This window comes from Apiospora marii (assembly GCF_038362585.1).
Source record: "Apiospora marii strain CBS 49790 chromosome Unknown utg000004l_segment0_segment1, whole genome shotgun sequence".
Classification (NCBI taxonomy): Eukaryota; Fungi; Ascomycota; class Sordariomycetes; order Amphisphaeriales; family Apiosporaceae; genus Apiospora; species Apiospora marii.
This window is the reverse complement of record NW_027117376.1, coordinates 256,715-270,944: the sequence shown is the minus strand read 5'-3', so window position 1 is coordinate 270,944 and position 14,230 is coordinate 256,715. Positions and strand designations below refer to the sequence as shown.

Below are 14,230 nucleotides of genomic sequence, written 5' to 3'. Positions count from 1 at the left end.
TGGGTCGGTGCCAGCAGTCGAAAGCTGCCGCTGCGAGGTGGCCTCGATTTGTGAATCGTGGTTGGGTGCGAAGCGAGGAAACTTTGGGAGTATACTACATTTTGAGCAGAAAGAGGGGTTCTCTTGGGAGTCTGGCGAATCGGCTCTAAACCCATCGGATGACGGACATGTTCCGTGGCTTTCTGATGACTGGCGTGCTGGAAGGTAGCGAGGCAGGGAGGACTACTGTGAGATTAGGGAATGGTTTCTAAAACGGTCACGGGTTGACTTAACGATTTATGTCCTGCTGGGTTGCGTCACCATGATGGATCCATTTACAAGACCTGGCGTTGCAACCAGAGTACAGTCAGCACATGGCGCCCCTTGCTGAACACGACTCGAGGCGAGGGGTTGCTTATTTAATAATACGAAAATGAGCAGCGTTTGCTAGATTGCCCAATATATGTGATATGTAAGGGAAGATTACACGCCAAAGGACAAGGTAAGTCATGGTTACCTCTGTACGCCGCCTCCTTACGGCCCGCCCGAACAAAGAAAAGAAAACCACACGATGGATGCACCATGGCATTCAATGTTTGTTTGATTCTCTGTTGCCACATACTTTCAGCAATGAGTCTTTGCCCCTTTGCATATAGTAGTATACTTTGTGTACGCATGTAGCTCTGCGACCAAGAGACGGGTGGCGGCCTCCCTGCTGGAGTCTGGAAATAGGGCGTCCAATCGGCAGTGAAACAAGCCTACTGCCTGCCTACTGTACTGTACTGTCGGCCGTGGCCGATCTATGCAATTGGTTCTAGACCAGTGATACATTCCCGCGGAAGCTGCCTCCCTGCCAGCCAACTAGCCTGATGGCTTGCTTGGCTTGCTTAGCTTGCTTTAGTAGCTTCCTTAGGCCTTCTTACGACATGCTTCTGGCAGCGACGGCTAAGCCTCGTTCAATTCCTCGCAGGTAGCCCTGAACTCTAATGAGAATCCCACTTGCCACTAGTAAGTAGTCTGATGCCCGCAACGCAATTCCGGCCCCAGCCCAGTTCAGATGCCGTGCCTCTGGTTCGAAAAGCCGTCCCAACATCTTCTGCCCTTGTCACAACCTTAAATCAGATGTAAACACACGCCTCGAGGTAGAAGAACAGGAGAAGGCGGCATCGCTGTTGATACTGTGCCATTTTTAGCCCCATCTGTCTCCGCAGGACCGGGCGTCGGGATGCAGTCCATCAGTCACGCTTTCACTCTCACCGGCCTCTCGCCCGCTTCCGATACGGCCACCAACGAGTCGTCCCCTTCAACCTTCCGCTCCCCGCCCTCAGATAGAGATAGCCGGAACGGCAACGGGAACGGCGCACCGCGCCCCTTCGCCCCTGGTTTTTCGGAACGCGCCTGCCAGAAATGTAGAGCCTCCAAAAGACGTTGCGACAAGGTGCGAGAGACCTCGGCTTCACATTTCTGTCCAGTTGCTCCCCTTCCCTTCCCTCCTTCCTTGCTTCCACTTCGACATACATAGTCTTCACACTTGCTGACCAACAAGGATAGGCCTTGCCCAATTGCACGAGGTGTACAAGGTATATGACCCACCACCTCTCTCCTATTGCCTTGCTGTAATAACCAAGGAGCCTGCAGACTCAGCGCGACATGCGTCTACCTGGCCGACACCATTCCTGGGCCTACCGCGGCAACCAACCAGGCGCCCCTGGCTTCCCTACAATCGCAGGCGCTGTCCAAATCGGAGTTTCTCTGCGCCCCGGACCCGTTGGCGGAGCTCACATCACCTGTGATCCTGTCCTTTGTGTCCGCCGACGCTGCACCTGAAGAGCAGCTGGACTGGACGGATGGTGTGCGCGCATACTATGATTGTGTTCACAAATGGTATTCGGTGGTCCACCGCGGCTTGTTCGATTCTCGCATTGACAATCTATGTGCTTCTGCCGACTCTCCAGCCGGTCCTTCGTCGTGCTCTTCACCAAGCTTCTCCGGCGGCAGCAGCTTCACCTTGCGCCAAGGTTCGGCAGATTGGAGTATTGTGTCGGCCAAAATGAGCCGCGAGCTGGCTCTGCTTATCTTGGCCATGTATCTATCCGCACGCACCTGCTCGACACAAAGCGGTCGCAACAGGGCCATGTTCGACAATTTGTACAGGGTCGTTAGGCGTGCATTCTCACTCGGTCTTTGCGACTCGACGGCACCAAAGATAGAGTTTGTCCAGATAGGCGCTCTGCTCGCGCTCTATGAATATGGCCATAGCAATTCTGCGTTGGCCTATAGAACGCTGAGCGAGACGGTAGCAGCGGCAAGGGTTTTGGGGATTCGGCCCGGTTGTACGCGCGATCGAGACCATATGAGCATCAATGGCATGAGTACCATGGAACAGGAACAGAACAGCGCCCTTTGGTGGTCATCGTTTATTATTGACCAGTAAGTCTAGAGCTTTCTCTGACGACGTCGGGCTTCAGTCGCATCTTCCCATATGAGCTGCCATGTTTGCCATTGGCGTCACATATGGCCAGGATAACATGGTATGACGGAGGATTGACTTTAAAAACAGGCTCATACATCGCGACGATGCATCAACACATCTGCCTTTCATCCTCGAATCGCCCGAGCCCATCACACTTCTGCCAGAACCTGGTCAATGCTCACCAGGAAGATATCATCCAGGGCCTTCGTCCGAGCGGCGAGGGGCTTCAAACAGAAAACTGCCCGTTAGCGCCAGCGTGAACGTAGCCTCGATGGAGTCCTTCCAGATTTCTGCAAAAGTGGCCAGCCTACTACATCGCGCTCTACGACACAACTATGAGACGAGGATGAGGATGCCCGGCACGCTGCCCCCAGTCGAGACTTTCGCGCCTTTGGACCAAGAGATTCGCAACGTGACCGCAACACTACTCAAAGACGCCACTGACTGGCGATATGCACTGGACTGTTTCGCCATGTGTTGTTCGTAAGTTCACTCTCGCTGTCTCTCCTAGAGACATGGCTCCGGCGACCTGTTATCATGTCTCTGTAGCACATCGTCTCAGACGCGGACACCAACTGATGTCAAAAACACAGGGCGCTTTTTACTCTTTATCTCCCCTTCCTCCCAATTCTCGAATCTCAAACGGCCGCGCAGATCAACGCGAATAACGAGTTGCGGACGGCCCTTGCCGCGCTACGATTCGCGGCCCAGTTATCATCTGACATTACGTGCAAAATGAACAATGAGGTCAGCGCCCCGGACAAGGAGCTGTCGTGCCGCGAGCTGGCGGTCTTGGCGGCCCCGACATGCTTCTTAGTTGTCAAGGTTTACACCGGATTGCGCAACATTTGCCCCGAAGAATACCAAAAGTGCCAGGACGCGATCCTGGATAAGTACAAGAGCCTCAATATTTTCAAGTGTCGATGGGGCATCGCCGGTACGTCCATCATCGTCACCGTCCTCCTTCCTCATCAATCCTTACTTTTCCTTGTATGCCACGGTGCTTCTTTACTGACAACATGACGTGCCCGTCTACGCTGTATAGACAAGATGATGAGGCTACTAAACGAGGCTTACGGTGTTGATTGGTACAAACACGATGTGATAGGGCAGCCAGCCACTTTGCCGCCGCCCGCGCACACGAACGGAAATGCACCCAACTCGTGGGGCCCGATGGATATGAGCTGACGACGGCGGACGGAGAGAAATGATCCGCCAGGTTGTATCTGATCCAGATTCTTATCTCTATCTCTGGCTTGGTTTGTCCTTGGCAATGCTTCTCAGGTGGAGATATCTAGGGATATATCAGCAGTTGTATTTGTAAAGAGTATATGCACTGAGTTGATGTTCATAGGATTGATACCCCCTATTGTTTTACGCGCCTTCTAGCAGTGACATCTCATGTGAGAAGATCGTTCTTTCTTGCCTTGAATCTTCAGTGCTTAAACAGAGGTCTTTAAGTACAGCGACTAGTTAAACTACCTGATCTATACGTCAATGCAATCTCTAACTCCGATAAACGTCCTCCAATACTTTGAGCTGTTGAACTCTCAAGCGAGTGGCATTAATGACAATACCTACTGAACGCACCCATAGTGCTAATCATGAAGTGCTCTTCTGTAGTCGCTAGGTAGGTATCATTGCTATACTAAATGGCTTCGAAACCCCTATATGCTGCTACTATCCTACATATACCAATCTTGCGATGCCACATGGCCGCAAAAGCCAGACTCCCGTTCCAAACACGTATCTACCAAACTCAATCGATGTGCACCAAGCCATGGAGGCAGACCAGGATAATTATACAGTACCAAAAAATGGCCAATCTTCCCCACCAAACCAAGTTATCGTCCCCTTCACGCAGCGGCATTGTGCTGCTATATAGCTGTGTCGCTAGACGGCCGCATGATAACCTCACGAGATGACAATCGCCGCCAAAATGGATATCTTCAGACCATGACTGGATAGGGGTATTGGTCTCGGCCGTCATCACCGCCCAAGTCGAAGGTAACGTACCGGATGGATTGCTCGCGGGTGACACTCAAATGCCGTCCTCCAGCTTGTGAGCGAGGGCAAGGTCTTCCCTTCAAGCAAGAAATCGCTTCTGGTATGATAGTCAAAGGGAGAAGGATGCGTGTTTCCTGTCGCGGATCGAATTCCCAGACCTCATTTATTATATCATAACCCGCTGACCCCTGCCACGAGGACCAGTAGCATGCCGTTAAGCACGCATATGCCAATAAACGTAAACCAAACTACCATTTGGTAAATGAGACTCAAGGGGTCCTGCCGGTACAGCATGGCGCCGAGACCCGTACAGCTAGCGAACAGGCTGACAACAACGGCGAGCGTGACGCCCACATCTACTTCCACCTGCAGCCTATGGCGACCCGTCGCCACCAGCACACTGGCGACGATGAGCAGTACAATGGAGATGAGGAAACTGACGACGGCGCAACGGTGCATTACCTTTTCCCTGAAGCGGGCCACGCGCTGATCCTCTATGCTAGGAAGCGCAGCGTAATGCGCCGCATAACCTCTAATTGGATACTCGACGGAAGAAGAGTCTTCGTCTTCTGTGGCTTCGTTGTCGGTATTGAGAGCCGAATTCCGTATGCTGAAGTAGTCTGCAGGCGAGTGCTGATCCGCGTGCAGCAGCGACTGGTGCTCATCGTTCTTATCCGGATGTCCGAGCCAGCCGCGGATCTTGCGGGCTGGTCCGTTGAACATGCCTTTCACATTCCCAAAGCCTGGGAAGCTGGAAGAATCATCCGGGTTGATGTAAAGCGTGTATTCCTCGTCACCCACCTCGCTGCCATTATCATACTCGTTCCAGTACCTCGTCCCGGGCTCGACAGGCGTCTGTAGGGGTGCGGGTGACTGTCTTGTTGGAGTTGATATACGGCTTGTCCGTCTCGAGGTTGATGCATCGGAGTGCTCGTGTGGGGATAGGGCTGGAGGCGAGGCGGCCATCAAGGCTGTAAGTAGCTCCTGGTATTGCTGCTCGAGAGGGTGGAAGTCGCGTTTGGTAAAGCTCTTCAGGTTGGGTAGTACATTATCACGGAATCTCGCACCGAGAGTGGTCGAGCCAGTCCACTTCTTGTATTTTTTGAGGATCTTACGCAGGGCTTCCTTCTGCGCCCAGACGAAACGCTTCAGGTCGCTGATGTCGTTGCTGCATTCCTCGATCTGTCGCCTATATTTGACAAACTTCTTCTGGCGTTTGGTGTTGATGCCAATTGGGTCGGTACACTTGAGGATAAGGATATGGACAAGACTGTGCAAGTGCCGTAACCTCCTCGCTATCTCGTCGGCTTTGCCCGACACAAAGAGGTCGACGCGGGAGTGTTGGAGGAGCAGCTCATGGTACAGAGTGTCTTCGAACCTCTTGAGCGAGAAGTCGGTCTGGCCGGGAATAGCGATGGCGGCGGCCTGGTTTTTCGTGGTGTTGACCTTGATCAGTTGCTTGAGAGTGTTGTAATCAATGTTGTGGAGGCTCCATCTGGCGACGGATTCCTTCTCGAAATAGTCACCGTACTTCATGATGGCCAATGGAACCAACCAGCATAGCCTTGGCAAGCAGGAAACTCGTCGGAGCGTATATTGGTATCGATGCCGGTACTGATGTCGTTTCAATCCAATGCAAACACGGCACGACTGGAAGGATCAGTCCGGGGCAGCGTAGACCTTTTAAGTACGTATGTATATATACACAGAAGCTGGGTATATACTTGCACAGAGAGGGAGGTCTGCAGGAAGGTTAGAGATAAGGGTGCGACAATTCGCCAATGGGAGGATGGGGCCGGTATGTCGGGTCAATTGGGGCGATGACGTCCAGTAGCGGCTTCTCCGTCAGGTGTGTCTTGGGTCTCGATCCACTGGCGGAGGGGCTTTGAGAGGGATTTCTCTTCTTCCCACTTGCAGCAAATAGCAGAATGGATACCAAAGGCCAGGAGTCGAAAAGAGAACCAATGAGGGGGGCAAAAATGCCTAGCAGGTGCAGGCAACAAGCCACCGAATTCCCATGCGATCTCAGATCAAAGAAACCGACTCCAGTCCGAGTCTGGGGGTGGGAGACCAGCCAAGGCAACTAAAATAGCTGAACCAGCCCAAACAAACCCAAATCAGTCGGGGGAGTAGGAGCACGTGCAGACAACAACAACAACAACAGCAGCAGCAGCAGGCCAAAATGCAACCACAACAACTACGACTACTACCACGACGGACGACAGGAGCTGCGTAGTCGACACTCCAACTCGCGGAGTCTCGAATTCCTTCTCGGAAGTCTCAAGATCCTTTCGGGAAGCAGACAGTGCCAAGGGATCCCCCACTCCTTCCTAATCCAGTGCACGAGGGTTTTGTTTGTGTGGTAGGTACGGGTAGGTGCCTCGATAGGCTAGGGCAGGCCGCAGTACGTGGAGAGAAAGATAGAAGGGTCGAACCGAATTAATGGAAGGGGTCTGGACGACGCCCAGAAGCCACAACACGTGCTGGAAGTCTTGGACCTGTTTAGTCGCGTGGGTGGGGGCGCCCTGCCAAGGGGGTGAAAGACAGAACGGTCGAGTCGAGGCAAAAGAAGGAGAAAAAAAGAGAAGCAACAAGCAGCATGGGGCAAACGAGTCGTCGGGGGGGGGGGCAGGTGGGTGAAGGCTAATTAATAAATCCTCCAGCTGCGTCCTCCGATCTCTGCTCTGATCTCTGATAAGCATGGGATGGATGGGTTACGAGGTAACGAGGGAGCCATCCACCATCTGTGCTGTCCGTTCGTATCATTGCTACTGTAGGTATCGTTATCATCGTCACACAAGGTCAGCCCAGACTGCAAAGTCTCCTCCCCTTGAGTTTGCACTCGGCGCTGCTGGAGATGCCCTTTCGCCTTTCAGGCCCGGCCAATCAGGCCACGGGCATGACAACGCTTCTACTGTACTCAAAATGTGGTGTCTTAGTGAATGCAGGGTGCCCATCTCTTCTACCGCGGCAGCGCGGTTGGTTTGTGTTGCTCTGGAATCTGGAGTCGGTCTGGAGTCCAGACACAGACTCGGCGCTATTGACATGTCACTCTTATCGCTTAGGTTATATACTTGAACCTCGTCGGGGGCCCGTTAATAATCTTACCCCGGCTTCCTCCATCCAATTCCGCTCTGTTTGCTGCATCTCCCGGCCCAATCAGCTCACGTCCCCAAGAAAGCACTGCTGCTTACATCGCAACGACCGATCACCGAGGAGGCTTTCTTTCTCTGCCCCCCTGCTGCTATGGTAATGCCATCGCTCCGTCCCGACGCAGGCCGAACCCACCAAACCCCGTCGTGGGCGGACTTGGGACCCGTCTTGAAGAAGTCGAAGGAGCAAGAGGAGGGGCTGTCGTTGGCCTCCACTCGGCCACTCTGTTAGTGGACGTGGGTTTGATTACCGAACGCAACCCTTCCTCTTTGCCCAAAATCAGGAGACGAGGACCTCGTCCAGTGCGACTACTAATGGTACGCGCAGCAAAAGACAGGAGCTTGCTGCAGCAACGGCCTTGACTCGGCGTCGAGATCACGACTGCTCTCGCGGCGGTGTTGGTACAGGACTTCGATATTTTGATTCATGCATGCATGCGATTTACCTGTCAGCACTTACTTGTACTGCCGGAAGGTATGCCGCCCGCTTCGGCAGTCCACTGCCAGCCAACCAGACCAGCGGGTTAGTGGCTCGCGTGCTGGGTTACCCTTTTGGCTTCCCACCAATGGCCGGACCCCCGTGTCTCTTGATCGTGGCCCCGCCGTCGGTGACCGATTCGGCAAGGGCCCGCGCTGGGTCTGCGCACATCTGCCTGCACCCATACAGCCTCTTGTTCCAAATCTGCATCCCCCCATCCTCCTTCTTTCTTCTCTTGGGCCTGGGTTAGGCAACTTGAGAGACCTATAGGGTACATGCTGTCACGAGTTCTCTGGTGTTCGCATCCCGATCGTGCCTCATCTTGAGTCTCAACTTGGTCCACTGCAGTTGTTGCACTGCAGGTGTTGCGCCCTCCTCGTTCCATACTGTTGTGATGACCACGCCTTCTACGGCACAGCACGCACTGGCACCCACAAACTGGGCCTACCGCACTTGCTAGCAAAACCTTTCAATCTCAGTACAGATCGGTGGGGGGTAATGATCTTTGGGGATATTACACAGGTCGGGGGTACTTCCGCTCTTCTCGAGATATAGATAGGCTGATCCACAGATCCATTCTACCTGCCCATGCCGACCTACCCAGAACACCACCCTGTATGCCACTCCTGCCCAGAGCAGCATAGTGTACGTCGGCCGGGCTGCTGCATAGTGGGACTACCGAGATCCCGCAGAGCCGCCACCGCGAGATGGATGCTATGGGAACGCCTGCAGAGAGACGCAGGAGCTGGTGTGATAATTACGCCGAGCTGCTCGCTCCAAAACCACCTGTCCCACATCCTCGCTCCTCTTTGCATTATCCACAGGATGTGGCGAGCATGTTCTTTTGGCTACGAATCCCATCTCTACTATGTATAGAATAGGCAAGTTATCGGAGCTCTGACTGGCTGTCCTGGTCTAGCCCATGCATCAGACTACCGAACGTCGTCAGCACCTATTCCTGTGGCCACTCTCCTGGGCTGCTGGGTGGGCTTGGGATATCAAACTCCTTCGTGGTCACTGGCTCCTGCCATGACTGCTCAACTTGACCTCTATACTGCGGAAGTACCGCCGGTGTCCGCAACATGTTGCCCATGAGAACAGAAAGGGCCCCTGACAGCAACAGTACTTCCAATTCCAATTCAGGGGTAGGTGTTGTGGGTACTCTGCAGCATAAAAATTGATTCCTGCGTTGCTGTATGCGCACGCCGTTCGGATTTGCGGCGGAATCGTGGTGAAGAATGTGCATTCGACATTGTCTAGGCATGATCATGGATGTCCCATACCTGCAGACCTGTCGGCGGCTCTCGTGACTTATTGCCTCGAATGGATTTGCGCATGTGCATGTAGTGCATCCTGCTTGCAAGCTGTCACTTATAGGGCTGTCCAACTCTAGGCAACCGCTCCCCCTCACGATGAACAATGGACAGCTTCGTCGATATGTTCAATGCCCATTTACTCTCCGCGTGAGTAGTTTCAGCTCATGCCTACAGTAAACCCGGTTCTTCCTAATCTGGTCGAGCAACGCTGGGTCAGGGGCGTCGGACAAACCGTTGCATGTACATACTTGCACCGTCCTTGATCCATTGTTAGGGCAGAGTCTATTACTCGAATGCATAGCAACCGTCGGCAAACTCAAAACATCATTCCATGCCTGTTCATTACATCTGTCAGAACGTCAATGTGCAGCAGTTCGCCTCTTGCCCATTTCCTCTCATGTACTTGACCTGAATCATGGCCGCCATTCCGTTTATTCCGGGCATCCTCTGGGTATATTCAGGTGCAGCGTTGGGCATTCCGTAAGCCAAGCGCGGGGGAAGGCAGGCCGCGTCGCATCTTCTCCATCCTGGCCCGGCGTTTCACAGGGATGCACCATCCCACGCAGCGTATGTATGTAATCATGTAGAGAGAAGATGTATGGGAGGGGCTGCTCGTGTAGCCCCCCACGAGGTTATTAGTCATGGGAAGATGGTGGATGGCATATATCTACATAGTCTCGAGTCTTGAGTTGCAGAGCCGTTCGCATGACTGGAAGTTGAGACGTAACCCATCCACGGATGTCCGGCTTATTACGGCTGCCGTGGCTGTAGCGTCTCGGGCTTTCCAGTGCCGGGCAAGCCCAAGGCAGAGAGAGGTATTGGCAATAATACCTCACCTCAGCAGTTGCGCCATGCAGGCAGCACAGATTCCCTTATGGTGCCTGGGCACACATATACGCTAGCACCCCGGATATAAACGAAGACATGCTGGCATGTTTGCAGCCCATCTGGTGTTTCGGTTTTTGAGACAGAAGACGTGGAACGGGGAGGAAACCCGATCTTTTGAACGGCTCGGGCCGCAGAATGATTCGGTTAGGCAGTGAATGGAAGGAACCCTTGATTGGCTGCTGCCCCATGACGGTGCTCAGCACCAGCGAGTACTTCTTACCGCTTTCTTTCAATGTTCTTGATGACTGTTTTGCTGGCTGACCACTTGACGACACCCATGGAGTATACAGATCCGGGCATAACAGGGTTGGATGTGCGTTTGTCAGTGGCTGCAACCCCAGCTTATGCAGCTTGCTACGAGAGTGCGATCTGCTGGCAGCCAAGCAGCTGAGCACCACGACTCGGGTCGGCTAGGGTTGATGTGCAGCATGGGGCTGATCACGCCCTTCCGAGGAGCGGTCAGATGGCGGTGCTGAAAATGGCCAGCTTCCAGTCAGTCATTCTAGCTCGGGCCGCGTCGGAAAGGAATGCTCATGGGCGGCGATCGGATGCGATGGGTATCGACCCGTGACCACGAGTCGATGCCACCATCTCCTGGTGGACAAACAGAGGGTTGGCTTCTGGATCTGTTGTCATGAGCAATGAAGCGCAACCGCTGATGCCTCTCGCCTGCAGGGAAGGACCATCGGTGATGACGGCTGGAGAGAAGCCTGCGTCGTAACACATGCAGTTCTCCAAGAGGGGAACCCCTCATTTGCCATCTTCTCGATCACACATGGTCATGTATGTGCTGGGACGAAGGAGGATGCAAATCAGATCCCTCCCAACGCGACAAACATAGTGGCTGAGCAAGTAGCCGCGCCTTGTCCTCGGAGGATTCTCCCGGCCGGCGTCGTCTTGGCGCAGATCCGGGACACTTGAGCGCTGGGCACCCCCGCCCTTGGCCACGCAGCCGCTTTTGGCACGAAGGGGCTGGGCGTCGAATAGGAAAGGGTGCCGTTGAGCCTCTTCCCTTTTGTTTGGCACGCACACGCGGCTCTGATTGGACTCCCAGGGGGGTTGGAATCACACTTTCCCAACCTGGGTTTCGCAACCTGGTTCCAAGGCTCAAGGCTCACAGGTTTTCGGTGTTTGTGTGTGTTTCGAATCGCCGGCTGGCCTCTTGGGAGTTGGGCATTGGAGCGGGAGCGAGTCGGGAATCCCGGGCGTCTCCACCCACCCACCGATCAGATTGAGTGAGGGGGTTATGCAGAAACATGTAGGTGCTTCATTCTTGAACGACCCGTCAGTGCTCAACCCCGAGTAAAACAGAACAGAAAAGAGAAGAAAAAAAAAAAAAAAAGCCTCAGAGTCTGAGGACAATGTTATGCACGTATGCAGCGGTTGTCACTCGGTTACGAGTGGCTGCTCCCTTGCCTGGTATATGCAATGCATTCACACGTACAAGTAGTTAGAAATGGATGGTCGGCTCTGCGATACTTCAATACTTTGCTGCATCCGATATCCATACGTCGCCCAATTAAACTTCAACCGGTCTGCGTCGAACAGCATCAGCCCAAGTCAACAACAGGTGAGCCTGCCTTGGTTCTTTGGGTTCGACTTAGTCATGCGCAAAGAAGCAAAGGCTAACGAAAGAGTTCAGCGTCAAAACTCCAATTCTAATCCCCGCTGCCGCCGCTGCTGCTGCTGCTGCTTCTTTCTATTGACCTTGATGGGACCGCTGCACAGTGAATGCGGCACAGTACGTCAGGCAGCTGCTGGCATCCCATCAAATGTGACAGGACACCGTTCACCTGCCTGCTTCTGATAAGCTCGTCGGGCCGGGGGCACAAGCACACGAACAGCCCTCTGCATAACAAGCACAAGAGAGAAAGAGGGAGAGGGAGAAACATATTGAAGAATACGAGTGTCGAAAAGACGGAAACAAACAAAGGCGTGCACGGTGTCTGCCTACATATCCAAGATACACCGCATATCAGATACATCTGCCAGGAAGTCTAAACATTTGACGGGTCGCACGCCTAACCAACCCAATTATTTGCATACCTACCGCCTAAACCACCGCACAAACCCCCACGCGCGCGCCCCCGATGGAGGAGACGACGGCGCGGCCAGGCGGCGCCGGCGCCACCCGCAAGCGGTCCGTCGTGGTCAACGACCGGCGCTTCTTTAGCGACCCGACCCTGGCCTACCCCTTCCCCATCGACCTCAAGGAGACGCACCGCCAGACCCTCTCGACCCTGCTGCGCCTGCGCCTCAACGGCGGCCGGCCCGTCCTGCGCAGCGACGAGCTCGTGGGCGTGGGCGTGGGCACGGGCGAGCCCTCGTCTCTGTCGCAGCCGCAGCAGCAGCAGCAGCAGCAGCAAGTGAAACCGCCCCGGCGCGTGCTCGAGGTCGGCTGCGGCTCCGGCGTCTGGTCCATGCTGTGCCACCGCTACTTCGCGCGGCACGGCTACAACTCCGTGAGTTTTGTAGGACTGGACATCCGCGGCACCAGCGGCACCAGTGTCAACAGCGGCAACGCCAACGCCAACCCCAACACCAACGCCAATACCAACAGCAGCAATGGCAACGGCGGCGGCAGCAGCAGCAACGCCAGCACCAGCGCCAGGAGCGGCAACAGCAGCGGCCGCGGCGGCAAGGACGAGGAGGACGCGGCCGTGGGCCCGCCCGCCCTCGTGGACGAGGACCGCGACAACATGCACTGGCAGTTTGTGCAGCACGACTGCCGGCAGATCCCGTGGCCGCTCGAGTCGGCCGCCTTCGACCTCGTCGTCTTCAAGGACATGTCGGCCGCCTTCACGCAAAAGGAGCTGGCCGCCGTCACTGACGAGCTGGTCCGCGTCGTGCGCCCCGGCGGCGTCCTCGAGGTCTGGGACGTCGACAGCGTGCTGCGCTCCCTCAAGCCCAACGCCCCCGACACCCTCGCCACCACCGCCCCCAAGCGGAACGGGGCCGGGGCCGGGGGCGAGCACTACCACCGTCACCAGCACCACCACTCCCAGCAGCAGCAGCGGAAGCAGCAGCAGAAGGACGACGCCTACGCCGAGCTCGGCATCTACGACGTCGACGCCAACATCCTGTGCCCCTCCAAAAACCCCTTTATCGCCGAGTACAACGGCTGGCTGAGCCAGGCCTGCGACGCCCGCACCGTCTCGCCCGTCCCCTGCGCCACCATTGGACCCTTCCTGGTACAGGAGGCCGAGACGCTCGAGGGCATGATCTCCAAGCGCTTCGCCGTCCCCCTCAGCACCGACATCCGCTGGGAGCGAGACCACCACCTCCAAGCGGCAATGGACTCGGAACGCGCGGCGATTCGGCACACGGCGCTCCAGTGCGTCGTGGATCTCATCGGGACCTGGGAGCCCATGCTGCGGTCCGTCAACAAGATGAGCCAGGAGGGCTGGGACGCGTGGTACGCAAAAGCTACCAAGAACTTGATGCTCGAAGGCGGCGCGGACGGGGGAGAGTGCCTAGAAGTCGGTGTCTGGAGCGTGAGGAAGAAAAAGAGTAGGTAGGGGAATTGAAATATGCCGACGGGTCCTATCCTATCCTAGCATGACGAATTACTACATACTCTCACACAATCGTTTCGCGTCATCAAGCCAATGTGAACTGCGTGCTTTCATTCAGAAAAGAAATCCATTCATTGCCCTCGCAGTGAGAGCTGGAAATATAAAAAAGCGCGTATGAAATCTCGTATTATGTACGTGCGAAACTCAGGCTGTACAATCTTACATCAAAACATCAAACCAGCCGTTAAACCCCGTTTTATGCTCAGCAAAAACACCGCTGTTCCCAATGCAAGCCCTTGGCCGCTCGCTCTGCTGTGGTGGCCCTGACTGACCTTCACCGACAATCAGGGACTGGCCTGGCAGGCCGAACAAGGAATAAGTCTAGTATACGCTCCAGTCCTCCCAGCTTGCTGCGGTTTCGT

At 54.9% G+C, this 14,230-nt stretch overlaps 3 protein-coding genes across 3 annotated transcripts; 2 read left to right on the top strand and 1 right to left on the bottom strand.

The window, feature by feature from the left end:
- Positions 1–1,204: 1,204 nt before the first annotated feature.
- Positions 1,205–3,475, top strand: PG985_007067 (uncharacterized protein; the record flags this gene model as incomplete). Its single annotated transcript, XM_066826836.1, has 5 exons — positions 1,205–1,417; positions 1,502–1,559; positions 1,608–2,409; positions 2,540–2,935; positions 3,046–3,475. 5 exons carry the CDS (start codon positions 1,205–1,207, stop codon positions 3,473–3,475), a joined length of 1,899 nt encoding a protein of 632 aa, XP_066684511.1.
- A 1,155-nt stretch (positions 3,476–4,630) lies between these two features.
- Positions 4,631–5,995, bottom strand: PG985_007066 (uncharacterized protein; the record flags this gene model as incomplete). The annotated part of the gene is made up of 1 exon (XM_066826835.1): positions 4,631–5,995. The coding sequence occupies one exon, from the start codon at positions 5,993–5,995 to the stop codon at positions 4,631–4,633; it is 1,365 nt and encodes a 454-aa protein (XP_066684510.1).
- Positions 5,996–12,383: 6,388 nt separating this feature from the next.
- Positions 12,384–13,811, top strand: PG985_007065 (SAM binding domain-containing protein containing protein; the record flags this gene model as incomplete). The annotated part of the gene is made up of 1 exon (XM_066826834.1): positions 12,384–13,811. The coding sequence occupies one exon, from the start codon at positions 12,384–12,386 to the stop codon at positions 13,809–13,811; it is 1,428 nt and encodes a 475-aa protein (XP_066684509.1).
- Positions 13,812–14,230: the final 419 nt, after the last annotated feature.